This window comes from Harpia harpyja, chromosome 3, assembly GCF_026419915.1.
Source record: "Harpia harpyja isolate bHarHar1 chromosome 3, bHarHar1 primary haplotype, whole genome shotgun sequence".
In the NCBI taxonomy this organism is placed as follows: Eukaryota; Metazoa; Chordata; class Aves; order Accipitriformes; family Accipitridae; genus Harpia; species Harpia harpyja.
Genome location: NC_068942.1, coordinates 38,295,625 through 38,321,859, shown reverse-complemented (window position 1 = coordinate 38,321,859; position 26,235 = coordinate 38,295,625). Strand labels below are relative to the sequence as shown.

General features: G+C 45.1%; 3 protein-coding genes across 4 annotated transcripts; 2 read left to right on the top strand and 1 right to left on the bottom strand.

Moving 5' to 3' along the window:
- Window positions 1–63: 63 nt before the first annotated feature.
- KBTBD4 (kelch repeat and BTB domain containing 4) lies at window positions 64–7,898 on the bottom strand. Of its 2 annotated transcripts, none has more exons than XM_052781965.1 (4): window positions 7,807–7,898; window positions 4,969–5,589; window positions 2,313–2,419; window positions 64–1,726 (listed from the first exon to the last, which is right to left on the bottom strand). In XM_052781965.1, the coding sequence occupies exons 2-4, from the start codon at window positions 5,558–5,560 to the stop codon at window positions 866–868; spliced, it is 1,560 nt and encodes a 519-aa protein (XP_052637925.1). In that variant the 5' UTR covers window positions 5,561–5,589; window positions 7,807–7,898; the 3' UTR covers window positions 64–865. The 2 variants fall into 2 exon arrangements, with proteins under 2 accessions (XP_052637925.1, XP_052637924.1); XM_052781964.1 differs by having other exon boundaries at window positions 7,722–7,830.
- Window positions 7,891–15,590, top strand: NDUFS3 (NADH:ubiquinone oxidoreductase core subunit S3). The gene is made up of 7 exons (XM_052781988.1): window positions 7,891–8,003; window positions 8,105–8,170; window positions 9,419–9,516; window positions 9,789–9,938; window positions 11,861–11,986; window positions 12,272–12,391; window positions 14,236–15,590. The coding sequence occupies exons 1-7, from the start codon at window positions 7,955–7,957 to the stop codon at window positions 14,401–14,403; spliced, it is 777 nt and encodes a 258-aa protein (XP_052637948.1). The 5' UTR covers window positions 7,891–7,954; the 3' UTR covers window positions 14,404–15,590.
- A 4,796-nt stretch (window positions 15,591–20,386) lies between these two features.
- Window positions 20,387–24,522, top strand: FAM180B (family with sequence similarity 180 member B). Its single transcript, XM_052781963.1, has 3 exons — window positions 20,387–20,626; window positions 22,509–22,588; window positions 23,154–24,522. Exons 1-3 carry the CDS (start codon window positions 20,560–20,562, stop codon window positions 23,595–23,597), a joined length of 591 nt encoding a protein of 196 aa, XP_052637923.1. The 5' UTR covers window positions 20,387–20,559; the 3' UTR covers window positions 23,598–24,522.
- Window positions 24,523–26,235: the final 1,713 nt, after the last annotated feature.

The following is a 26,235-nucleotide window of genomic DNA, read 5'->3' as shown; positions in this document are numbered from 1 at the left end:
AGTGCTTGCCGAACTGCAATCCACAGGAAGTTCTGTAATACTTGCAGCAAAGGAAAATAAAACTTTGTCTCAGCAGAGACTTTATTCAGATTCTTACCCAGAGGGTTACAGTGTCAACAGAAAGGGGTAGGAGGAAGTGGTCTTAATTCCGTCTTTCACCAACACTATGTTATGATTACAGGTGGGGATTCCTTGTACAGTAAAGGAAGCCAATGCTCGTAAAAACAATCTCTCTCTTTATGCTAGGTGATGACAGAGCAGTAAGCAAGCTCCCAGTTTGTTACCACTCCTCTAGGAGAAGTGCTGAATAATGCAACTTACTAAAGGTCCTGGGGTCAGCTCTGGAATCTGTCTGCTGTAAATATTTCTGCCAGTCCCTTCTGCAGTAGGGACACAGGAATGTTTAAATGGGGACATCCCTGGAGGAAACAGTGCACATCTAACTCTGTGACTGACATGGCAGCAACACGGTCTCCCAGGCAGTTAAAACTAGCAGTCTGGACCAAGGAAGATGTTGTCCATATGCCATAGGATTTGTTACTGGCGGAATGGTTCCAGGCTAAAAAAGCCATTTGCTGCAGTTTGGGCCTCAAATGCAAGCAGCTTATCATCAAGGGATCAAAGTAATACCATTTAGTCCATCTGAAATCTAAGATGCAGCAGTTCAACTTTAATAGTGCTATGTAAAAGAATAGGCCCACAGCCAGAAAGCCTGAACTTCCTCTGCACAGGTATAGAGGATGGGGTCTTTACTGGATGTTGTGAGCTCGTAGTAATTGGGACTGGTGCTGAGGGTGGTGGGTGCCTCTGAGCTGCACAGCAGAACACCGTTGCTGCCCTTTCTATCATGGCCTGTTTTTCCCGCTTAGGCCAGGACAAACTGCAGGTTAGTGAGCAGCACTTTGATGCCACTTGTGACTGTTACAACAGAGGTGGCTGGGTTAAGTTTAAAAGTATTTGCATCACCCTTTTTATAGCGGTCACGAAAGACATAGATGCTGCCATTGCAGCTGGCAATTTTCCAGAGGGATGGTACCGAGCTCCAAGCATCTGGCAGGCATAGCCGGGTGAAGCTATCCAGTAGGGGATTATAGCATAGCAGTGAATCCCCCTCGGCTACAATGAACACCACATCCTTGTGTACAGCAGCATGCATGCGGCCTGCAAAAGGCAGTACGTATGGCTTCACGTGGCATTTCTCTGTGTTGGTATCATAGCACTGAATTAGCCGAGAGGGCTTGGTGAAGAAGTCCAAGTCATTTTCCTCCCCACCCAGCAGGTAAATGACACCATTAAGGTTTACACCTGCAGCTCCAGAGACTGCCACTTCCAACTGGCTGGTCTCTGTCCAGACATTGTCTCGTACTCTGTAATATATGACAGCATTAGAGAGAGTGTCCTGTAGAGTTTTCCCCCCCAGTGAATATATTGCATCCTTGCTTGGCACGGAGACAAGGGTGTGTTGGAGCCGGTCACGGGGCAGAGGGGCACACCATTCCCAGTCTATAGTCGCATTGTTGCATTTCCACATGCGTCGTGGAATGGAGCCACCAACGACGTATAGGTCACTACCGTGCTTGCAGGCTGCGGTGATCTGGTGACACAGGCTGTTCTGGCCGCTCACGCTTATGGAGTCATCATCAGCACAATGCAGAGAGACAGCAAGTGAATGTGTACGTGATGACTCCTTTCCAATCAGGTAGATGTGAACATTTTCCCCAATCACCTGAAAAAAGAGAGGAGTGTGTCAGCAGAACTGGACCTCTTTACACAAACATCAGTGATGCCTAAGACTGAATTTTTCAGCTTAGGACCCACCTGTGGGCCTGAGGTGTGTGACCTGCTTCCCAAGTCCTGCCATCCGGCAGCGTGCAGGATTCAGAGCCTCAAAGCCTTTTCACGATAATGGTCATATCTGACATAGCAAAATAGCAACAGGCTTCACTGGAACCCAAGTGTCTGCAGTTGAGGTAAGGCTGGCTACATCACTGATAGAGTAGAGTTATTGTAAGGGGAATGCCAAACTCAGATTTCTGAATGGTCTCTCTGGTAACTGAGCATCTGGTGAAATAAGTTATTTGTGGCATTGCTCCAATCACTAGTGAAAAAGCAGCCTGAGGTTAAATTAAAAAAGCTGTCAGTGGGGTTGCTATTTATGACAATGAAAGTATTCCTCATGCAAGGACCATGAATTTCAATGGCATTTGTATTTTGTGATTTTCAAGTCACACCTGTGAGCAGAATACCCTGCCCTGGGAAGTGTGAAACCAGCAAGTGCTACACCAACCCCAGAACAGAAGGTCTTTTTATACCTTCAGACTCGATCGCAGCGTCTCTGAAAAGCCCGCTCGCTCCTCCTTGTTGAAGTTGATCCAGGTTTCTATGGCAACTGTTGGATTCTGAGAACATGGAACGCCATCTGCGGTTTGGAGACAGAAAGGCATTTATAGTATCTAGACAAAGGTGTACGTACTCAGGAACATCCTTTTCCTGTGACTCCCTCCCCCCACTCCCACCACAAACCCTACTTTCTAGAGAGGAAAAAAAGATACGGAGGTTTATAGATTTTGGCAGGCATGATCAGCACCGCCAGCCAGACGTCTACATGAAATCAGTTTGTATAAATATCAGAAGACAGAGCTGCCAGATCTTAAGCACTTTGGATGAGTTTCAACAAAGGAACCTATGTCCGAGAGAAAGAGGGCAGGAAAGAGAACTTACATGCTTTGTGACGATGAAAAATATTTTCTTATTTAAGCATTTAGGCAAAAAGATTGTCTTATTTGAGAATCTCAGCAGCCGCCTTTTTTTCTGGCTGGTCCTAGAAACTTGTCTAGCAAAAGTCATCTGCAGAAATTTTCCTTCTCTGAGCACTGTCAGACAGCTGACCCTCAAGATTGAACATCTAGTGTCGCTGCTATCCTCTTAACTTTTGGAAATCCCCAATGAGCTACTATAGCTTTCCTTTGCAGTGTGACAGTAGGAAACACTCCACAGACTGCATCAGATTTCAATTTGTTTCCAGACAGAAGTTTTGGTTATGCCACAAACTATTGCATCATCGGCATCAGTACATTTCCTAGATTTTAGGCATTTACTTCCAGTTTGAAAGCCAGCAATTATGCCTGTATTCATTGAGAGACTTCCCTATGAAGGCACCCTGATTCTGTAGTCTGCTCTCATGACAAACCCCGAATTCAGTGACGCTAAAGGCATCAGACAAATTCCAACATTTTTCTCTGTATTGGAAGGAAGGGAGGAGAAAAAGCATGGCACAAAAGCAGGTATTACAAAACTGTTTATTAGTAAAAGGGATTTCCATAAGCTATCCATCACAGGTAGTGGTTGAATGGAAAAACTTTGATTTTGAAATGGGGCCTGGTGTGCAACAAAAGGTAAGCTTAATAAATTACTATTTCATGAAATTAATTTTAATCCTTGCCACTAATAGCTTCCTCTATTTAATTCTCCATTAACTAAATAGAGATGCAGGAATTGCAAAAGGGAAAGATTTTCCCTACCAGCAGTAGGAGTGTATTTCAGATTTTAATCTGTTTTATGAGCTAAGTTTCGGCATAGATATTGAGTAATGTGATTCTATATATGTAAATAGATGATGCATGGAAAAAAGTTTTAATGACCAATGATTTTAATTTAGGACCACAAACACTAATGGCCATAGTCCTAAAACTATAGTTACTACATGGAATCCCTAGGAAATTAAGGGTGATTGACCTCTATAGCTTTATTTCATGATTTTAGGAATTTGGTTTTTTTTTAATGAACTCACAACTTGGTTTAAAAGCTTTAGCTAGATAGTTATCAAAATTACTCTAATTTTATCATAGTCTTTCTGACTATCAGTACATATTCTCAATAGGTTTTCGTCTGTGAATTTCTTTAGATGCAATAGAGATAATACAATGCAATATCTGTAAAGACTCTCATATGCATAGCAGCAACTTCAAAGGCTATTTTAAGTCTTACAGACAGATTTGCCAGTATTCCAAAGAAGCCAGTCATGGCAGGTTTATTGTTGTAACAGCATATAAAACACGACACACAAAGTATAGTTATTTACTTATTTACAAAATTATTTAATTAAAGCAAGAAAGGAGCAATCTCTCTGGTCCCAGGTCCAGCACATTTGAATGTATGACCTTCTTCTACATTCTTGCTTCCTCTAGGAATGATGCACAAAAATGGAGTTGTGACTGCAGCATCATGAAGAAGTTTTCAAGTACTGGCTGCACCTGCTAGGGCAGCAGAGAATCTTTAAGGATTGGTGGCAGTTGGACTAAGTTGTTCATGTGTTGACACATCCTTGACAACAATGAGTCATTGCATCCATTACCGTGGAAGGCTATTACCTCTACAAGAAGGGTAATTACTGTACTACCTAAGATGTTACAATGCCTCTATTTCAGTCAGATGAGTGCCTAGCCTAAATAATCCTAACAATTATATAAAATTGTTAAAAACACTTAACATAGTCTAAAAATATGGCTTGTGCTCAAGCCTTCTTACAAATGTTGAGTTGTTGCATTACTATGTTAAATGATTATGAACTAAAGAAAAAAAAAACTTTCATAAGATGTTCATTTCTGGTAAGGCTTCTTTGTTTTACTTTTACTGCAAACAAAAACACAACAAGTTGTTGAAAGTTACTAAGTTACATTTAAAAAACGTGTAATACTTCTACCTGTTGATCCAGGAACTACTGGGAAATACCAGCATCCTCTATGTCCCTTGTCTATAGCTCAGATGCTTTATGTCCAGTAACAATTAATAGTTTTTTTCCTGATTAAGTTATCCAGAATGTTTTGCTTTGCTTAGCTTAGCTAAGCCTCTGAATAGACAGTGATTATGAAAGCTTGGATTCTTCCATGTATTTTGTTCAATCCCTGATAGGCTCTCTGAAAGTCTCTTTCTACATCCACAACCTGGCTAGTCTCAAGAACTCCTTACCTGTAAGGATGTCTGTCAGCAGGCGGAGAGGCAGGTGTAGGAACTCCTCTGTGTCTTGCAGTTGAGACAAATGTGACTTTGCACAGTGTTTGGCAGCTGTGTAGAGCTCCACGTCACTGTGTTGATCTGCCAACCACATGACCTGCAGACAGTTCCTAACCTGCACTGTACGGGCCAGAAACCGGGAGCACTCTTCAAAAAGGGCAGTCAGCTGGTACATGTCTGCCACTTCATAGGTTTCCTGCAACTCCTCTGCCCTCAGCTTTACAGTCCCATGGTAAATATAGTCCACAAGGAGCTGAAAGACACTCTCGCTAACGTCCTGCAGCTCAATGACCCGGTTGTGGGCCTCCTTTAGGTTGGAAGTGAACATAGAACGAAAAAAGCAACTCTGAGCTGAGAGGACCAAACGGTGTAGCTGGAATTCTTTGCCTTCCACTGATATTGTAACATCAGCAAAGAGCTCATCCTCCAAGCATAATTTCATAATACCCTGGGCCACACGGCCTGAGTGGGAGCGGTCGGTGAAGGTGTAGTTCACAAAGTAGTTTTCTTCTGCAGAGGAGCCTCCAGTCTCTTCTGACGAGTCCATGGTGCTGCACAGATCAGACCTCCAGCAATCTGTAAAATCACAATAATTATGTGGCCTTCTCTCTCCACTGACAAGATTATGCAGTACTTCAGGGTACAGGGAAAAATCAAACATTGGTAAGAGGCCAGCATATTTTAGACTGAATATAAATAGCGCAGCCAGAAACTTCTGCTTGAGCTTCAGAATCTCAAACAACAAATGAGAAGTTGGCATAATTAAAATTATAATATATACCAAACTTCCAGTACAGTGAGCATCACATCCCAGCAGAACCGGGAGATGCGCATATCTTTTCACCACTCATTTCACTGACACAAAGAAATGCAGCAACAGTTATTAAAGTGGAAAGTCCAGCAACCGCCCTAGGAAACTCGTGAAGCCAAAAGAATGTGGCAGCACCATAGCTGGGCTAGGTGGAAAAAGGATTCCAGTATCATACTAACAAAGAGCATAGACAGCAATTCATATTGGAAGGAGTTAATTACCATCCAAAACCCATCAGGAGGAGTTAATTACCATCCAAAACCAACATGATGAATCTGTGCAGTGGTATCAAGTAAGGTGAACTTGCTTTTACCAAAAAGATGTGCGAGAAGTCTGCCAGACGTAACCACCAGTCCTTCAAGCTAACCAAATGAGATAACTGATGGTTATACTCAGTTTGTTAATTGCCAGACACCTTCAGCATGCAAAATAACCTGTTAGATGTTGTTAGTCACTGTTTCCCAAGCGGCAAGGAGAACTCAATTTAAAAGATAATGCCTCTTAGTAGGTACCAGAGATTGTCTGCAGAGCTCCAAGCAGTTTGTGGGTCGAGAAAACTTCTGAATCAGAGAAGGACTGCTGTAGAAAAGAGCTCTTTTTTAACATGGCTCTTGACAGCATTAGGAGCAAACAGATGCCCGTCTGCATTCACTTTAAACTTATTTTTACACCTTAATTATCAGCCATGGTGACTGATATCACAAATTTCTTCAGTTAATACTGAACATGATTTCCAGTACAATGTTTCCCAAAGACAGGATTTTTCTCCAGGAGATTCAGAGTTACTCTTCCATGCTTTATTTTATCAAACGTGCATTTTCTTACAATAGCTCTGCTTGATACAGGAGGCCTCCTAAGTTCTTTGCTCAAGTTCTGTTCAAGGGAAGTAGTGTCTACATCCCTAATTGGCTAGACAAGTCCGTCCCATCCCTGATCACATACTGCCTTAATTATACCCTTCTTGTGATTTTACAATAGTTCTGGTCTGTCTGAAAAGTACCTACACATTAGTCTGTAAGAGACCGAGGAACTGGAATTAGCACAGAACACATTGGTACTATTTTTCCAGCTTTACCAAGTACAAACCTATCCTGCAAACTGGCTCCTACTTCAGATAAAGCTCTTGATCCTTACAAAGTGCTCAGAAGCTGCAGCCCAGAACACCAAAGTGATGACGCAGAGCACCAGGACATGGATGGATGAACTCCTCTGCCCTCTTGGCACGGCAGAACCAGCTGCCCCCGCTGCCCTGCACGATTTCCGGAGGACCGGTGCCAAGTCACGAAAGAAATACCAACAAATCTCACATCCTTCTTTGTAAACGCAACGTTCCCCTTTGCATCCACGGCATCTCCCACGGCATCTCTGCTATAAAGAAAGAGCTGCGGGAACAGTAAAGTGTCCCGTAAAGCAAAATCTCACGCTCCATGCATATTTTGCATTACCAATGACCCGCCAAATGCCAGGCTATAGGTGACGACGGTAACCAACACCTGGCACACCTCCTTCCTTCCTTCCTCGCTCCTGACAGGGCCGTGGGTGCCATGACAGCGCCTGGGACCAGGGAGCCCACATTATACACAACCGACAGCGACTTCACGCTTCGGGGGCGGCAGGGGAAGAAAGAAAAGCTAATTCTCCGGAAAGCAAAGACCCCCATTGGGGCCACACTGCCGTTACGAAACCCGCCAGAGAGTTACCTCGCCCGCACAGCGCTGCTTCAGCCCGAGGGAGGTCTGACAGGAACACCACCACACCACCCCCCCGCCTCACGCCCGTACCCGACGGCGGACACATCTCCACAGAACTCGCTGCCTCCCAGGCTCCCAGCCCGCCCCCGGGGCTCCCCCGGTCCCGGTCCCGGTCCCCCCCGCAGCACGGCCCACACGGCACCCACCTGCGGCGCCTCCCTTCATGCCGCCGCCCCGGAGCCTCCTCCCGCCGCCCCGGGGTGCCCCAGCGACTCCTCCGCTCCCCCTCACCCTGCGACAGGCACTCGCCGCTTTCCGGCCACCCACCCGGAAGCACCCCCGGGAAGCTCCGCGCGCGCTTCCGCCTCCCGCCCGGGAAAGCGCGGGCGACGCTTTCCGCTTCCGGTCCGTGCCCTTGCCCGTCCGTGTCCTGGCGGGGATGTTGGCGGCGGCGGCGGCTCGGTGGCTGACGCGGGCTGCGCTGCGAGGTGAGGGTGCCCGGGGCCGGGGAGGCGGCGGGGCTCGGCCAGCCCGTGGCCGCGGGCCGGGCGGTTAGCGGTCGGTAAGACGTGTCCGTTTCTCTCCACAGCGGGCGCAGGCCCGGCGGCGGCGGCGCAGGCCCGGCTGGCGGGGAGCTCCGCCGCGGAGACTCGCCGTAAGTGAACGGGACCGGCGGCGGGGAGGTCTTGAGGCTGTGGGGGGCAGTGGAAAAGACCGAGGGCTGCGGTTGTGTCCTGGTCAGCTCCCGGTATTTGCGTGCCTTTGGGAGGTTTCGGTGCAACCGTTTTCGGCCGGTGTATCGGAACACGGTTGGTGCCCGTCAGGCGTAAACCCGCATTTTGCGTGGAAAAGCGGCTCTGATGATAAGCGTGCTCGCTCGGGGTTCCTCTTCGCATCCTTTGCGGCGGGCCCACCTGCTTGTTCTGTGCAGAGTTGTGCCTGGGGAACGGCTTCGTTGCCGTGAAGCTTGAGGAGTATTTGTAATCGAAACAACAACAAAAAAGCGACAGGAGATCCTGGGGTGGTTTGATTCTGAGGGGGTTGCTTAGATCATAGAATCATAGAATCATTTAGGTTGGAAAAGACCTTCAAGATCATCGAGTCCAACCATTAACCATGCCCCCTAAACCATGTCCTGGAGTACCCTATCCACTCGCTTTTTGAATACCTCCAGGGATGGTGACTCAACCACTTCCCTGGGCAGCCCATTCCAATGTTTGACAACCCTCTCAGTAAAAAAATTTTTCCTAATATCTAACCTAAATCTCCCTTGCCTCAACTTGAGGCTGTTTCCTCTTGTCCTATCTGCAGCCACCTGACAGAAGAGACCAACAGCCACCTCACTACAACCCCCTTTCAGGTAGTTGTAGAGAGCGATAAGATCTCCTCTCAGCCTCCTTTTGTCTAGGAAAAAAAAGATCCCTTCCAGACCCAGGCTGAATGTCATGAGCAGTATCTAAGTTCAGATTGTTCTGTCATCTCTGTCTTTCTCTTCTTCATCTTGTTATTTGCTTTCCCGTTATCTTGTTGGACTGTTCCTCCTGCTGTGTTTACAGTGCACGAAAAAATTTCTGTCTAGCACTGACACAAACTTCCTTCCTTATCAATGTCTCTAGTTCCGTGTTCTGTGTACCACAACACATGTATGTTGCTATAGTCTAGTCTCTACTGCAGCATCCTGTATGTTCCACTATACATATATGTTGTGTTTAGCTTCGGATTTACCATAAATAAACTTTGTGGGTTACCTGAACCTGAAGCTGCCTGGCTTCTGCCAGAGCTGCTGAGAGACAGCTAGACTGGTTAAAGGGATTTTTAAGCCAGGGATGCGAGTTGCTACTCTTCTTTCTGTAGCTTTCTGTTTTCCATGCCATAATCTTGGGAACTTTATTTTTCTCTTTAGCTACTGTCAGACCAAAAAATGAAGTAGAACAGAAGCAGCTCTGTGCTTTTGGAGAGTATGTGGCTGACATTCTGCCCAAGTATATCCAGCAAGTACAGGTAGGTGCTCTTCGAGAAATTGTTCATGTGGGGGTGCGGGACAGGACCCAGTGAACACACTACTTGTTTGTTAGCTGTTTTCAGAAGTTCTTCTGGGCAAGAAAGATTGTCAGAATTACATGAAAGTTACCGCTATTGTTAAGCCCCTTTATCTGATGTCATTATGTGTCTGCTGTACCATATAGTCTCTTTGTTTGGGTGTTCTGCTGATTCAGTGTAATGTTCAGTCCTGTTGGTGTTTGTACTCATGCCCTGTCCGCTGTTTTCAACAGGTGACCTGTTTCAATGAGCTGGAACTTTTGATCCATCCAGATGGGATCATTCCGGTTCTGACCTTCCTTCGAGATCACACTAATGCTCAGTTCAAATCCTTGGCTGACTTGACTGCTGTTGATGTCCCATCTCGGCAGTACCGCTTTGAGGTAAGAACTGCTCATAGGTGCAGGACTTGGAGAGTTTCACAAGTGCTGGTGGCTGCGGGTGCTGTTGCAGCTCTGACCACATTTTTTGCTTTCTCACAGTGAACAGAAAATCCACTCTGAAATGCTGGGTTTTGTTTACTCTGTGGATCATGGAAGCAGTAGCAGAACTGATACTGCATGGGTTCCTAGTCTGGCTTTCCTTTTGTGCTCTGCTGAAAGTCTCTCTCTTCCTTTTCTTTTTTGTTTGTTTGTTTGTTTTAATTTTTTGTTGTTTTGGTTTGGTTTTACCAAAGTGTCTAGAGACTTCTTTCTGGCCAGATGTGAATTGGTGCTCTTCCTTCTTCCACTTAAGCCTGTCAGCTGCTGTTGACAAAACTGACCACGTTTTTCTTTAAATCCCATCAATCTTCTTAACAATTTTCCTCTTTTAAAAAAACAAACCAAAGCAAAAAACTGATTAGTTGTTTTAAAAACATTCCCCGAATGTCAGGACTACACAGGAGATGAGGCAGATTTTCAGAAGGCTCTCAGAAGATTTTGGGCACTGCACTTTCACTGACTTTCAGTGAATATTGGAGATTTGGTTCCGACAGATGCTTTTGAATATCACGCTGTATAGCTTTTCAACTGCAGAAAAATTGCAGTTGCAAATAGAAAAAGAAGAGATACATCTTTGGGGAAACGACACACTCAGCATATTGTCTTCTCACCTACCATTAGAAAGCTTTGTTCACAGTATTGTTGCAAAGACGTTATTGTAGTGTAACTTAGGAAGATCTGTAAAAGGCAGTGGCAGAAGATACCTAGGGCTCACATGCTGTAGGAGGCTGACTATGGTTTAGGCAGCCTTATGGACAAAGAGATGTCTGTGTTCCTTTGTCCAATCTGGGCAGACGGTCTTTTGGGCAAGAGAAGTGAATTGGTAGATTTTTTTAGTTCCCAGCAAGTAACAAGGGTAATGAAAAGTAGCTGATTTGTTCTCCCCCTTTGGTTTATCTTGTGGTATTAAATCACTTACCAACAGCTACTCAGAAAGTGAGGGGTGGCAGGTTTGCCTTATCTGTATTAGCTAATCAGATGTCTGTTGTTTTCAAATATAGCTCGTTCTTGCTTTGCTAATAACAGCTTTGACTTTTAGTAATGTAACTCATGATTAGGCAAAAATCCTGAGTTATAGAGAGAGTTTCTTTAACTCAGAGGCCTTCAGTCTCTGAAGAAGTTCAAGATTTTTTAATTCAGGATTTTCCTTTCAAAAATTAAGGTAGTAGATTCATAGAAACAATATAGACCTTCATGAGTTCACCTTTTTCAGCCATCTTCACAGAGGCAGTATCAAACAAGGCTACGCAATTTCTTACAAAGGTTTGAGTTTTTTATTTTTAGTCTGCTTGTATTAAGTATCCCCCACCCCACCCCCTCTTGGAGGTTCTAGTAATCCTCGTAAGCAGCCTTCTTATTAGTACTTCATCACCAGAAGAGTTAGAAATTTTCTCTGGTATTCAACTTCTTTGCTGAAAACTAAGTGTATTTCTTCTTAGCTTTCTCCCACTGGATGCTGAGGGTAATTGATAGCCATTTGCTTTGTGACAGACTGTTGAAAGACTATTGTCAAGTGTCTCCATCCCTTCAGTATTTTCTTTTTTTAAGGTTTAGTATCCCTCTTTACTTCAGCTCTTCTTCATCGGTCATGTTTTCTAAATCTCCCATCATTTTTCTTACACTTCTAGGGGCCAAAGTGATAAGCTATTGGAACCTTAATTGTAATAGTGTCTTTTAGTGCCCAGCTCTGAAGTGCTGAATGTGATTCTGCTGATGAAGAATATTTGAAACAGTCTTTGTGTGCCTTTGCTTAGCCAGTACTGTACTGCAAAGAGATCCATAAATGCCGTGCAAGACCAATGCCTTCTTGTATTCTGCTTCAGATTGTGTACAATCTCCTGTCTCTGCGGTTCAACAGTCGGATCCGTGTGAAGACATACACTGATGAGCTGACACCTGTTGACTCAGCAGTGTCTGTGCACAAGGCAGCAAACTGGTATGAAAGAGAGGTGAGTGCCGGCGTACTTGGGAGCAGGGTCTTTGTGGAGAGGAGCTGTGTTTTCCTGATTAAACTGATTCCCAGGGCCCTGAGAAAGAAAGAAGTGTTTCCCTGGCTGCCTTTCCAGAGTAGGAGATAAAAGGGTGATTTGCTTTTGAATGAGTTTCTGCATCAGTTTCGCTAGCACTGCACAAAGCCAGGCATGTAACTGAAATTTTATGAACATAATACATGAAGGGGTTGTTTTTTTTTTTTTTCTAATCTAATGCAACTTGCTTGGCTCCCTTTCATTTAGGTTTGGGACATGTATGGTGTCTTCTTTGCCAACCACCCTGATCTAAGGCGAATCCTCACAGACTATGGGTTTGAGGGCCATCCTTTCCGGAAGGACTTTCCACTCTCTGGTTACGTGGAGGTAGGAGACACGCTCGTGTCTAAAGTTACCAAATCTCTCCAATACTTATCTGAGTTTCGGTACTGTCCTGGTTTCGGCTGGGATAGAGTTAATTTTCTTCTTAGTAGTTGATACAGTGTGTTTTGGATTTATTGTGAGAATAATGTTGATAACATGCTGATGTTTTAGTTGTTGCTAAGTAGCACTTATCCAAAGTTAAGGATTTTTCAGTTTCCCATGCTCTGCCAGCAAGCAGGTGTACAGGAAGCTGGGAGGGACCATGGCCAGGACAGCTGACCTGAACTAGCCAAAGGGATATTCCATACCATAGAATGTCATGTTCAGTGTATAAACTGGGAGGAATTGGCCAGGAGGGGGTGATCGCTGCTTGGGCATCAGTCAGTGGTCAGCGGGTGGTGAGCAATTGCATTGTGCATCGCTTGTCTTTTCTTCTCGTTTTTTTTTAATTATTATTATTTTATTATATTCCTTTTCTTTACAATTATTATTATTAGTAGTAGTAGCATTAAATTTTATTTCACTTCAGTTATTAAATTGTTCTTTTCTCAACCTACGAGTTTTACTTGTTTTTCCCCAATGCTCCTCCCCGTCCTACTGGGGGGGGGGCAGGGAGTGAGTGAGCAGCTGTGTGGTGCCTAGTCGCTGTCTGGGCTTAAACCACGACAGGTATAGAGATGTGACTGCTTTACAATCCTTTGTCCGAAAGGCTCTAAGGATGTTTCACATGTCTGTATTCCAGAGGAGCTGTATAGATCTCCTACATGGAAATTTGAAGTCATCACAAAGTATCATCCGTGATAAGGCAGCCTAAGGTCAGAGGCATTGAGCAAATTTCATGTGCTGTGTGCCAAAGACATTTGGCAGAGAAAGTGCTTCTGCTTTTATCATGTCTTCTGAAAAATGAAGCGTTCCACTGCAAAACTGGAGTTTCCCAGATGAATAAGGGACTGAACTGATCTTAATGGCAGTTGGAACTCCACTTTTTTGAGTTTTTGTAGGCCCATATTACAAAACTCTAGTTGAACTGACTCTTGCCATTTATCAAATATTTACCTCTGTATGTCAAACCACAAGTGCAATGAGTGTGTTTGGTATCTGTCTAGTTTCAAATGACCACCTTGCAAAAGCAGTCACATTTGGTGCAGTTCTAAGACTGAGTTGAGTCTCAGGAGAAAACAGTGAGGTTCTGCAAGCAACAGAGGGGTTTAAGAAAAACAGAAATAACAGCAAATCCTACAAGTGAGGACCAGGCAGCATCTCCTGAACTATGGTTTGGAGATCTGGACCGTAACAGTGAGGATAAAGCAAGCCAATCAGAAGTGTCTGGTACTCACACGCATTTCACCCTGGTTGTCTTTTTGTCCCATGCTGAGTGTTATGCTAAGAAGCACAACTAAAACCAAACAAACTGCCATATTATAAAGATTCATGGAGACTAGTCCCCAGCTATGCCAGGTAGACAGGCCACCTCATTTTGGTGATGCAGGAGAAATTCCTTTGTCATATGACGAACTAAGTGTGTTACTCTGTGTGGGCTTCATGTGGACTGTACGCTGGGCACTCCTAATTCAAGGTGGTTAGTCAGGACACCTGAGGTATGTACATGGTAGCAAAGACGAGGGTTTTCCTGGGGAGTCCAGAGGTCTTGGTGGCATCTGGAGGGCTTTTGTTTAATAATGAGGAGAACTGAAGCTGTGGCAGAGGTCTGTGGCCTATCCATGGAATAAGAACTAGGATTGCCTGTACCAGAGGGTGGTCTGGGTCATTGCTGTGTACAGCTAATAGCAGAGATGCTATGGGGACTGTATGAAAATGACTGGCTTGTGTCCTTTGCACTGTTCTAGGTGCGGTATGATGATGAAGTGAAACGGGTAGTGGCAGAGCCTGTGGAGCTATCTCAGGAATTTCGCAAGTTTGATCTGAATAGTCCTTGGGAGGCATTTCCTGCCTATCGTGCAGCTCCAGAACCCCTGAAAATAGAAGCCGGAGCCAAGAAAGAAGATGCAAAATAGCAGCAGAATGGAGCAGATGCACGGCACCATCCTTTCTGTTCTAACATAGTATTTATAATAATAAAAATTGATAGGAGATTCTTGCCTGTTGTGGTCACATGAATAATGTTGTTTTCAAACTAGATGAAAAGCGCAGGGTGAGGGATGCTATTTGACAATCCTGATAATACCACTGGTAAATGTTTATCTGCTGCTTTGAATTATAAGACACTGGATTTGTCTTTTTGGTTTGCAAATTGAATGGAGTCTAGGCATTCCCTGTGGCTAAGATGCTTTATATACACTGCTTCTGCTAGCTGTCCCTGCAGGCATACATCATAACCTGAGCACTCACTCGGAGACTGTACTGAAGCAGCTGTGTAGCTTAAGCAATGGGACAGCAGTATCTCAGCTCCACGATGAATGTTGGGAAGACCATAATAATATAGCTAACAGGCAAAGCTTTTGTAAATGGTTCTAATACAGTTGTTATTAGGACAACACAAGATGTACCTGGATCCAGACCAAAACAATTGTGGAAATCTCTGCATTGTTTTCTTGGGAATTAGGTCAGCGCCTGTTCTCCTGGCAGAAGGAGTTGCAGGTAACCTCTCATGTGCTACTCCCTCATGATGGCTTTTTCTTCACAATCAAGCAGTCTTTACTTTCTCCAGCATCTTCAGATTGTGCTTTTTCCTGCAGTCAAAAATATCTCCCTTCCCTTGTTCCATAGACAAGAGTCTATGCCTTTTTGTCACTATTCCCATTATTTTGAGCTGTATGATATAATAGCATTACCACTATCTTTGCTCTTGTGGAAAATATCAGCTCTCTCCAAAAAAGCTGGAAAAACACTGTAGTTTCAGTCCACCCACCACCTGTTTGAATGGGATTACATTACAGCAGTCATCAATTAATGTCCCTTGTCCTTAGTCCAGAAAATGCATCAGAAAGCTGGCTGGCCTCATTAAGATCTGAAAAGTATTGTGTAAGAGATTTCATAAAATAATTCACAAGCTGTTTGTAGAGATTCCCTGAATCACTGCTTAAGCTTTTAAATTGTAAAAGCACTAATTAAAAAAGGCATTTGGGGACGTTACAGCATGGGGTGGAGGAAGGGATGGGACAATAATCAATTAAGAAAAAAAAGGGACAAGTACTCGTGGCTAGAATGTGATCTGTTTTCAAGAATAAAGAGCTGAACTGTATGGTAAGAATCGGGTTTCATGTTTGTTTCCAACCCAGCCTTGTAAGCATGGGCTTCTTAAATTTTTTTTTTTTTTTTTTATTTGTTTCAGGCTGCTTTGGCTGGCAGTATTTGGGATATGACTCAGAACAGTGTTCTCTAGTTAAAATTAATAGTGTTTGCTACTCACCTTAAAAGTTACAGCTCTTAATCGGAAAGAGGAAAGAGAAGGGAACACAAATCAGCAGAAGTTTGGGGTTTTATACAATTCTTAGCTCCACTTTGGATTTGCCATCAATTGAGCTAATTAAATAGGAAATGTGCTTTTAGTCCTTCCTACAACGTGTTCCACAGCTGGTTCTGTTTTCTGTTACAGTGGCTCTTTTTGCATGCCGATGCCTATTGCACAAGACGGAAAAGTTCCTGGCACAACTTCTGTTACTGTGAAAATTCTTTATAAAGCACATTTTCCCCCCCACGTTCTCCCTCCCCCATCCCAGGTTGCTTGAGGTACCATGCCAAGACTCATGGTCTGTGTATCGTAAAAAATTCGTATTTCCCAGTATGATAAGTCAGAAGAGTGATGGTGGCAGGAACAGAAGGAAAACTGCCATTTAAACATAACATTTGTGCAGAGGGAGAATTTGATTGACGTAATATCAAGAAATGTTAGACACAATGCCTTGTCAAGTTAGACAACATGCAAGGTTTGCTGAAGAATGTGTGTACTGGAAAAGTAGCCGGCCCTGTGGGGACAGGCATTGGCTCCAGCAGGTCTTTAATATGTGGAATAGTTGCTAATGGACCCAAATCTCTTCTCATTAGAGAAGCCTGGGCGGTTATGAAGAGTGCGATTTGCTCACCCAGACGCATTATCCCAGGGCACAAGAGAGTTACACAGCCTCAAAAAGTACCACCAGTGTTGGCACATTACCTCCTCCACTCCGGAGATCCAGGGGCCGTTCTTGCCTATGGAGCCTGCTGGTTCTGGATTTCTTCTGGCTGGTGGGCACTTGCTTCATGCTGGGCAAGGCTGTGGTCAGCTTGGGCAAGGCTGTGGTCAGCTTGGTCAAGCACAAAGCTGTCTTCCAAATCCTCTGTCCCTGCCTGGTCCACACTGCCAGCCTCCGCGAGGCTTGTTTGCCGGGGTTGGATTTCCCAGCTGTAGGAGGACGTTGGATGAGGTGTAAGTCAGATGTAGCTGACTTCCAGACACGCTATTCAGAAGAGAGATTTTTCTGGTACTGCGGGGACAAACAGACTTTAGGTGATGACTCACAGTCACCATGTTGAGCTTCCCCAGCTGAGTAGGTTTTGCTGGTGTTTTCCAGAACTCTGGCATTTCTTCCTACAGCCAGGCGAGCAGACTCTCCTCCCTGAGCATGTGGCTATTGACGGTATCAGGTAATCCACCCACATCATGGATACAGAGTCTGGATAGCCCTTATAATTGATCTCCAGTCAAAATCCAGATGGGGATTTTGGCTGGACCTTGCACTCCTGCAGAACAGAGCTTATGGGACTCGTGAGGGACAGGCTGGATGACAGCATGCCCCGTATCATCCATCACACTGCATCCCATGACATCTCCCAATTCTGTGAGGCCCGGCGGGGGGTCCTTTTGTGCAGTAGGTGCAGTGGGATGGGGCCCTCCCTGTCACTGTTACACAGCCCATTACTCCTTCAAGCAGTGGATGCTGCTCACAAAAACTGAAAGAAAAAGACAAGGAAAGCATTTGCATAAGGACTAGCAGCACCACACCTGGAAAATACCAGTATAACAGTAGAGGTCCCCTCTGGTTACAGTCAGTGTTTCTCTCTTACTTCCCTCAAAGTTTTCATCTTTCTTCCCCTCCAATGACTCAAACCTCACCTTCTCTGGGAGCCATGTATGTCCTTCTTCCTTCCCCTCTTTCCTCAACCACCTTCTTCTCCTCATCTTCCTCCCTTGAGCACCTGCCAGACAGACCCAGGCTGGCGACTGTGGTCTCCCCAAGTTCTGGGCGAGATGTTCGAAGCAAGAGACTTCTCCAATTCTATAAGCAGAATTTCCCTTTTGTGAAGATGCTGCCTATCTCCCTGCAGTCCCATTTCAAAGAAACCTCCCTGCCGAAGAGGCTCTTCTGGTGCTGTATTAACCAGCACCCAACCAGCTCCTGCAAGTTTTTGATCCCTCATATCTTGTTCCCCTTTCCCCTCTTCCTGCTTCAAGGAGGTCATTGTGGAAAAGATGAAACCAGTCAAGGTGCCCCTGCAGAAACTCGTCTTGATGTGACGTTTTGCAACTGCTCCTACAGCAGACGGTATGACCAGGGGGAGTGCAGAGGGGCAGGGCTGTGCACGCTCAGCTGTGAATACCTGGCAAGGACAAAATCCCTCAGGAGGAGCAGGTGCACCGCCTAACACTGCAATCGTACACGCGGGGGACTATGTGCAGCTGTCAGAAACTCAGGCTTGTTTCTCTGCACCATATAACTACTGCAGCTTTACAAACAACTAAGGGATATGTTTATCACTCTGCAATTGCCTTTCTGTGCGAGGTTGTGAGGCGATTCTACAAAATCCCCCTAGCTCAAAGCATCATCTGCCACTGATGCTTGTCCCCCGCCTGCCACTCTATCAGTCACCTAAGCACAGACTCTAGCCTCCTTTCTTCTCCCTCCCACCAACGTGGGCATCCTCCTCTAGGCACCTGAGCTGCAAGCTGTTCCTAGGAAATTTTCCTGTTGATACAATCATATATGGCCTTTGCAGATGTTGGCCAAAATCCTGGACTCCTCCTTGTGCCACGTGCTACACGCTAAAGGGAGGCCATTTCATGGCCCATGAGATGCAAGGGGTTTTGCGTAGTGACTTCTAGACAGTCATGCATACACTGTGAATTGTAAGGGACTCTGGCACAAACCAGAAGGCACATCAATCTCACTGCACAGATGGGTCATCGGTGTCTGCCTCTTGCGTAGCATGTGATTCACAGTTTAATAAAAGATATCTCATCCCAGAAGAAAGGGATGCAACTAAAGTGTAAGCAGCAGAACGTAATGAAAACTGAAAGAAGTGTAGCCTGACTTGAAGATAGCCAAGGCTATGACAGAACCACTGGTCTTATTTTGATCCAAACTGGGAGTGAGAATGGCTATGGATATTGAGGGCCCCTCCTCCCATGACAAATCTGGGACTCTTGCATTATATGCTGCTTTTCTTCATAGCTGGTGTGGGTTCTCATATTGCCAGGTACAGCTACAGAGCCTGGAAGTTTCAGAAAACATGCCACTTTGCACACTGACAACTTACTAACTGGAACATCATCCCTACCCTCAGTAAACTATCTGGTGACAGTAGTCACTACAAACTGACACTGTAACTTGCTGAGAAAGGTATGTGTTTCAGCTCCAACTCCTCTCTTTTCTAGGCAGAGTTCTTTCCCCCTTTAACCTGAGGGAGGTGGTTTTATTACTTCTTGTCCTGGTTTCAGCTGGGATAGAGTTAATTGTCTTCCTAGTAGCTGGTATAGTGCTGTTTTGGGTTCAGTATGTGAAGAATGTTGATAACACACTGATGTTTTCAGTTGTTACTAAGTAGTGTTTAGTTGAAAGTCAAGGATTTTTCAGCTTCTGATGCCCAGCCAGCAAGAAGGCTGGAGGGGCACAAGAAGCTGGGAGGGAACACAGCCAGGGCAGCTGACCCAAACTGGCCAAAGGGATATTCCATACCATGTGACATCATGCCCAGTATATAAACTGGGGGGAATTGGCCTGGGGGGAGCGGATTGCTGCTCGGGAACTAACTGGGCATCAGTCAGAAGGTGGTGAGCAATTGCATTGTGCATCACTTGTATATTCCAATCCTTTTATTATTATTACTGTCATTTTAATATTATTATTATCATTATTAGTTTCTTCCCTTCTGTTCTATTAAACCGTTCTTATCTCAACCCATGAGTTTTACTTTTTTTTTCCTGATTCTCTCCCCCGTCCCATTGGGTGGCGGGGGAGTGAGTGAGTGGCTGCATGGTGCTTACTTGCTGGCTGGGGTTAAACCATGACACTTCTTTATACATATTATTCCATATTTCTATAACCCTGGCATCCCAGAACCTGTTGGAGAACCCAGGACCATACTGTGCCTTACAGAGTAGAAATACAGAACAGCTTGACTGGGGATTGGGCACTAATAAAAGTGCAAAGATGTGTAGAGAACAGATACCTGGTGTGAAAGGAATCAGATGAAGTTTCGTCTACGTAATTCACAACATCTAAGGCAGACTGTACTCATCATAACCCAGAAGTCTCGTCACAGGAGAGGACCATGAGGTGCTAAAGCCTGGCTGGCTCTGATCCTGACTGTTTGCTAGTCAGTATATTGAGTTGTCCCTCCAGGAGGTTTGATACAGAACTGAACAAGTGACATTTCTTCTGACTGCTCGTGTATTTTGGCTGCTACTGCCCTTCCATGAATCTGCACAAACTGCTGGCCTTATCCGTTGGTGAACATTTCAGGATTGTTTGCAGATTTTCAAACTCAGGAAAAAGGAAACATGAAAATGAAGCCAAGGAGCTGAGCAAAAGTGTCACAGAGATGTGACAGGCGCTGTGCAGAGTCAGAAGGGACCAGGAGGTCCTCCCTTCTTCAGAGGCAATCGTGTAGTGAAACTTCTTGCAACTAATAGCTTCCTATAATAAACTGCAGTGGGAAATCAGTCTTTGGAAACGCAGCTTAAACAATTCTGCCAAAAACTTCACAACAAAGTCTTCCAAGTTAACAAAGTCTTCCAAGTTTCCAAAGTATGATGGAAAATATCCTTCGGGGTCAGCAAGTGGAACTGCAAGCCCTTCCCGGGACTGCAACCCGAAACACAGAAAGATGGATCTGTTCCAACAGAGGCTGCTGGGACCAGAAGCAGCAAGGGAAGACGCCACGGCAAACCGCTCTCACTTCAGGCACGGCACTGTCCACGGAGAACGTGGCAGCGGCTACCGGGCAGGGCTGCTATGGCCCAGGTACAGTTCAACGCCTGGCTGATCCTGTGCATGTTTGCCGGATCCCAGAGGCTGACAGGTAGGAAGAGCACCCGCTAGCGATGAGGCTTCTCGGCTTAGCAAACGTTCGTGCAATGCCGGCGGCGCGACGCTTTGCCTGCTTCTGCAAATATGGTCAAATGCTTCAGCTAGTTGTGCTGACACATGAGAGAGCGAGCTGGAGTCCCGGCTGGACTGTTCACTGGGGGAGGCACTTGTACCTGCTTGCAGGATGAAGACCTGCTGCTATTTTTGGTGGCCGGGGGGGGGGGGTCTTGGGTCTCCACTGAAAAAGTCTGCTCCTGCAATAATGTTTGTGGATTTTCTAGATGCTTTTTGGGGGACACCCCCCCCCCCCGTTGAATGATAAAGTAAGTAAGGGACCATTTTCCCATCTCCGGAGGATATTTTTGTTATTATTTCAATACATCATTTTTTATGCTTTGTTTAATTTTTGTTTTACTCTACTCAAAAATCTAATACGGCATATATTTATGAGACAGTTACTAATAACAGCAGTTTGGCAGCTATTCAACAAATTCACTGACTTTGCAGCCAGTCAGACATCTCTCAGTACAGGGATCTGTGAAATTAGCAGATCAGTTAGCAGAGAGAAGACCAGCAAAGAAATTTTCAGATGATGCAGTATTTTTACCTGAGCTAAAAGCCTTGCTGGCACATCCACGGAGGAGTAGGAAAGAGCGACTACATCCCTGCTCACAGTCCAAAGCCAGAGCTGGCTTGGATCAGGGAGCCTGCAGCTGTGCAGAGAAACAAACCTTCACAGCCTGGGGGGTGGCAGTGCGCTTCTTCAGGCAGCTCGTACATCTCCCTGAAAAGCTTTAATCAAGAATGGAAAGTTGGAAGCGGGATTTGGTAGTAGTGCTCACACACATACAGTATTAAATCATTTTCCTGCTTTTTATAAGCACCTGCTGACCTTAACTCTGGAGTACTCCACATAAATTCTCCCTCTTTTTTATATAAAAAAGCCTTCGTCCATATAAAAATGAAAAAAAAAAGTGTCAGAAAGCTCACTATTTTATACAAACTTTTTCCATTTCATGTTTCTTGACCTGAAGGATGAGTCTTTAAGAAGTAGAAGAGGGTCTTGGCTACACAACTACACTGATCAACACAGAGAAGGGAGGGGATGCAGCCTCCCTCTCAGTCCTGGACCGAGGCTACTTGTGTCTCCTTTTTCACAAAGAAAGAAATAAAAGCAAAATAAATGCCGAAAGTTAAAGCACTAGAAGTATTAGTAAATGAAAATTGAAGAATTCTTAGGACTAATGTGACTTTCATATTAATAAACTCCCTTTCCTCTGGCCTTGTATCTATTTTTCCCAGTTTAAATGATGTCACGTAGCCCGGGAAGGAATTAGCTGGACATGAGAAGAGCCATAGTGGATCCAACTGGGTTTCTTTTACCCTCACACTCTGCCCCCACCAGCAGCAGATGCTCAGGGAAGAAGTATAAAACCAGGATACGCATGAGGTTATGTTTCCACCAGCAGGTCGAGGAACCTCCCAGCACCCTTCTTCCATTGGGCAGCATTACTTTCTCCAGCAAAAATTGTCAAGCAACCAAAACCCATCAGTTTAAAACCCACCCATACTCGGTGTGAGGGACTTCCTTACTGCCTGTCAAAGCAAGTGCCTTTGCTGCTGTACGCTTTAGCTCTGTTGGCAGGATTAAGGGCCGTCATATCCAAAACTTACACTCGCCTCCCTTAACCACTTCTGCGTCTCTTAAAAAAGCTTGTTTTGCTCATCAAAATCCCGTGGTCAGCATCTGTCATGTTTGGCAAGCTGTGAGTGGCAGCTCAGAAATATTGAAGACATTACTGACAACAAAAAGACATAAATAAACAGGAAGGGCCACGGTCTTGTGCTACCAAACTCTGCCTGATGTCTTCCAGATGAACATCCTCACAGCAGGGACGGTGCCGGTGCCAACACACGCCATCATGGCCCCGAGGACGCCAACGTCGTGTTAGAGGTCTCCTGGGCGTTGGGGGCCCGTGGGCCGAGGCAGTGTTAGTGCCCGCGCTCCCACCTGCCTGCACGTAAAAACTCACACGTTCTGCTTGCTCTCATCCCTGCCGGATTTTGGGAGTGCCTGGAAAACGCCTCAGGGATGCTCTGATTGCATTTGTGCTCCCTCCCATTGTGGGGTGCGGCTGAAGGGGGCTCTGACCCCCTCCGCGGCACCTCTCACCTCTGGGCAGGGACAAACCCCGCAGGTTTAGGTGAATCCTTCACCAAATGGCCAAGCCCCCCACCCAAGGCAGGAGCCACGGCAGCGGGAGAGGCAGGGTGGGAGACGGGGGCTGGATGGGTCCCACGGGGAAACCAAGGTGTGGGGCCGGTCAGAAAAGGGGTGTGGGGCTGGCGGAGAAGGACGTGGAGTGGGAATAGGCGGGCTGTGGGCAGCGAGTCAGGGAGCGGCTGCCTCTCGGTCTGGCCCGAGATTTGGCAGCGTTGCAGATGGCTTTACAGCTCGGTTATAACTGGCGGAGGGTTTGTGCTGGGCTTCCTGTGCGCATGCTGCTCTTCTCTTCCAGATGCTCTGGGGAGGGCTGGATATTCGGGCCGACAGGACAATCCGGCTGTGGGATGAAGAGCTGGCCTCCCTGCGCCCGGCACGGCGGTTCATGAAGATTTTAGAGGGTGACGTTCCCAAAACACTGACAGAGATTGAGCAGCATCTGAGATATTATTCACTGACGGATACTCCCTTGCCTCTAACAGAGTTTGACCGGCTCCTTTTCACTGGTGTTTACTGTGCCTATCAGGTTCGCTCTATGCAGGGTCTGGATAAAAATCTCTGGATTAGTTTTTTCTCTCAGCTGGCCGATGAAATCTTTCGTGATCTGTGCAAGGGGCTCTGCCCTGCAAATACCACCCTCCTGCTGGCTTCCTGGCCCTGGAAGGAGAAGCCTTCACATTTAGCATCCCTGAAACATTTCTATCATTCTAACCTGGCCAGGACCAAGAGAGGCACTTAATAAGGGACACTACTGTAGGAAAGGACACACCTGACTTCAGCTGCATCCTTGGTTATTTTGAATGCTTTCCACATTATTCAGGACGTTGTACAAATACGCCACACCTTTTTGTCCTGCTTTCTGCATTGCGCTGGCAACCCTCTAAGGATTTGTACACAAGCTTTTATTTTTAAATGAAATAGGATGAAACTGTAAAGTGCATTTCACCCTTTCCTGGTTTTTTTTGGTTGGTTGGTTGGTCATTTATTTAAGTGGGCTGTGCTGAAGGGGGCAGTGCTATTTAGATGTGTTATCTATCTTGATCACTGATGCTTACTGGGGAGATGTCCTGGCAGGTTTTTTTCCAGGATGTTACACTGGTGTCCTAGCTGACTTCATTTCAGATAATTCAGTTCAGCCTCCTTATATTCCCCCTGTGGTTTCAGCCAAATACAGTATCTTTTCTCCTCTCCTGTAACCAGCTAAGCAGATTTTGTTGTGTTTCATGATATAGATCACATACTTAATTTCAGCTATCTTCTCATGTGGTATCACATTTTGTGTGCCCACAGTAATGTCCCATCTCATGTATTAATTTTTCTTTAAAAAGCAACCTGAAAATGTATGTATTCCATGAAGCTTTCTAGTATTTGCACACCATATTTACACATGTACACTGCTTTGTGTCAGTTATCAGTTTGGAATATACTTCCTTAAATCTCATTTAAATTCCTAAGGATCATGACCTAGTTATTTCTTCAGCAGATTTTACCCCTTCCATGAAGTTTTTTTGTACAGCACTGGCACTTTACAAGCCAAACATAATAAATACACAATCTCTATCCTCAAAATCAGAAGTACAATTATTTTATAGAAAGAGATCTTTAACCTTTCTCTCTCTTACACGTTGTAGTGTGGAATTAAATAAATGTAATTGTCTACTCGGGCGGGGTTTGATTTTTTTGTTTGTTTGTTTCTACTAGGTTTCCTGCTGCCATTATAGGTACATTAATTTTGAACATTCATTGCATGTGCTTAGATGGTGTGACCCATAATTCCCTTTCTACCAGTATACTCTTAATTTTCCATGCTCAACAAAGGAGGCATGTGTGACATTCAAAGTGGGAACTGCTAGCTTTTGACCTAGTTAATCTTTTTCCAAGCTGTTGTTGCCCAACAGATGGAGAGGAGAAATGGTGAGGCAGGAATAAGAAGCCTGGAAGCAAGATGCCACAGAGAATGGTTTTAGAGGTCAGGTTAGGGCTATGACAGTAGAAGACAGATTTACAGAGTTCATAAAGCAGGTTGGTTGTTGCTTCCCAACACCCCCGCCCCAGGATGTAGGAATTAAGATTAACATTTTATTTGAAGTATAACTTCTAGTAAACTAGTGTCCCACCCAGCTTTCTTCTATTTTTATGCTGTTTTTTTACATACGTCCAATCTCTACCTTTCATCCTTTTCCCAACTATGCCTCCAGTCTTTAATGTCTAGGATATGTATGGAGTGATGGAGGCAGGGAGTGGCTGCAGACAAGTCCAGTTCGAGCAGAGAATATCATCAAAAAGCTGAGCTAGGATGGCACTAGTGCATGAAAATATTGTCTTGCTGGAGAATATACAGTCTGAGCTATATGAACGTCTGGATAAAGGTTGAAGGGGTTGGCTTGGTGACTCAGATGCAAATACACTATTTTGAATTCAGGATTTTGTTAGGATCAGTTTAAAAACATTGCTATCTGTTGAGCAGATTATAAATTACACTCAAGTGGTGTCACAAAGTTTCATGCATGCTCAAGATGATGCACTTTTGAAGTTTATGTATTTTGGGAGGCAAACCAGGGTTTCGCTCAACTGAAACAGCACCAATTGCACTACGATGAAGCCTCCAGCCTCCTGCTTTCCTACTACCCGCCTTGGTGGACCCCGCCGTCAGTCCCAACTGCCCTGTAGGAACACAGAAGTGCCCTCGACAGCCCCACCACTCTCTCTACAGCAGCTTGGCAGAACACAGGGTTTAAGAAACCACTGGAACACAGATGCGGAAATTATCACTTACTGGTACCTTCGATCCTGTTTGCACTAGGTTACCAATACAGCATATGGCAGGTTAACCATATACTTGTATTCAAGGAGCTCATTTCTGGAGAATGTAATGCCCCTGCTCTCAACACTGCCATTGCATGTCATGGTACCGTTCACACTTAACACATTATGAGCCTGCTCCTGACCCAAATATTAAGACATTTAAAAATACATTTTTTATTCTTCTTACTTACCTTGCTTCTGAGCTTTCAGAGGATGGTCCATTCGTAGATTTGAGCCCTCATCCTTTACTACAAGGGCTAGAAGCCTACTTTTTTGTTTGTTTCTAAATGTATTATTTTCATTAAATGGAAGCTGAGATTCTCAAACACAGCTTCTTGACTTCATCAAAGTCAGATTAAGAAAAGCACCGAATATTGTGAAACTTGCAATAAAATCGTTAAGAGGTACCAACACTTCACACACACTAATGATAAAAAAGAGTGTACACAGACTGGCTCAGTAACACATACTGCAGCTCATATGATCACCATGCTTCTTTCTCTCCTGAGCTGGTACCTCAGCCAGTGACAAGCACACAAGTCTCACAAGTAACAACAAATTCCAATCTGAGA

Bases quoted from the DNA above. Each gene is read 5' to 3' on its own strand.
- FAM180B (XM_052781963.1), top strand. From the start codon at position 20,560: ATGGCCCAGGTACAGTTCAACGCCTGGCTGATCCTGTGCATGTTTGCC. The intron at 20,627-22,508 runs GTAGGAAGAGCA...GATGTCTTCCAG, and splicing joins CGGATCCCAGAGGCTGACAG to ATGAACATCCTCACAGCAGG. The intron at 22,589-23,153 runs GTCTCCTGGGCG...CTTCTCTTCCAG, and splicing joins ACGCCAACGTCGTGTTAGAG to ATGCTCTGGGGAGGGCTGGA.
- KBTBD4 (XM_052781964.1), bottom strand. The intron at 2,420-4,968 runs GTAAGGAGTTCT...TCCAAACCGCAG, and splicing joins GCTGACAGACATCCTTACAG to ATGGCGTTCCATGTTCTCAG. The intron at 1,727-2,312 runs GTATAAAAAGAC...CTCTTTTTTCAG, and splicing joins CGCTGCGATCGAGTCTGAAG to GTGATTGGGGAAAATGTTCA.
- NDUFS3 (XM_052781988.1), top strand. From the start codon at position 7,955: ATGTTGGCGGCGGCGGCGGCTCGGTGGCTGACGCGGGCTGCGCTGCGA. The intron at 8,004-8,104 runs GTGAGGGTGCCC...TTCTCTCCACAG, and splicing joins GACGCGGGCTGCGCTGCGAG to CGGGCGCAGGCCCGGCGGCG. The intron at 8,171-9,418 runs GTAAGTGAACGG...TTTTCTCTTTAG, and splicing joins CTCCGCCGCGGAGACTCGCC to CTACTGTCAGACCAAAAAAT.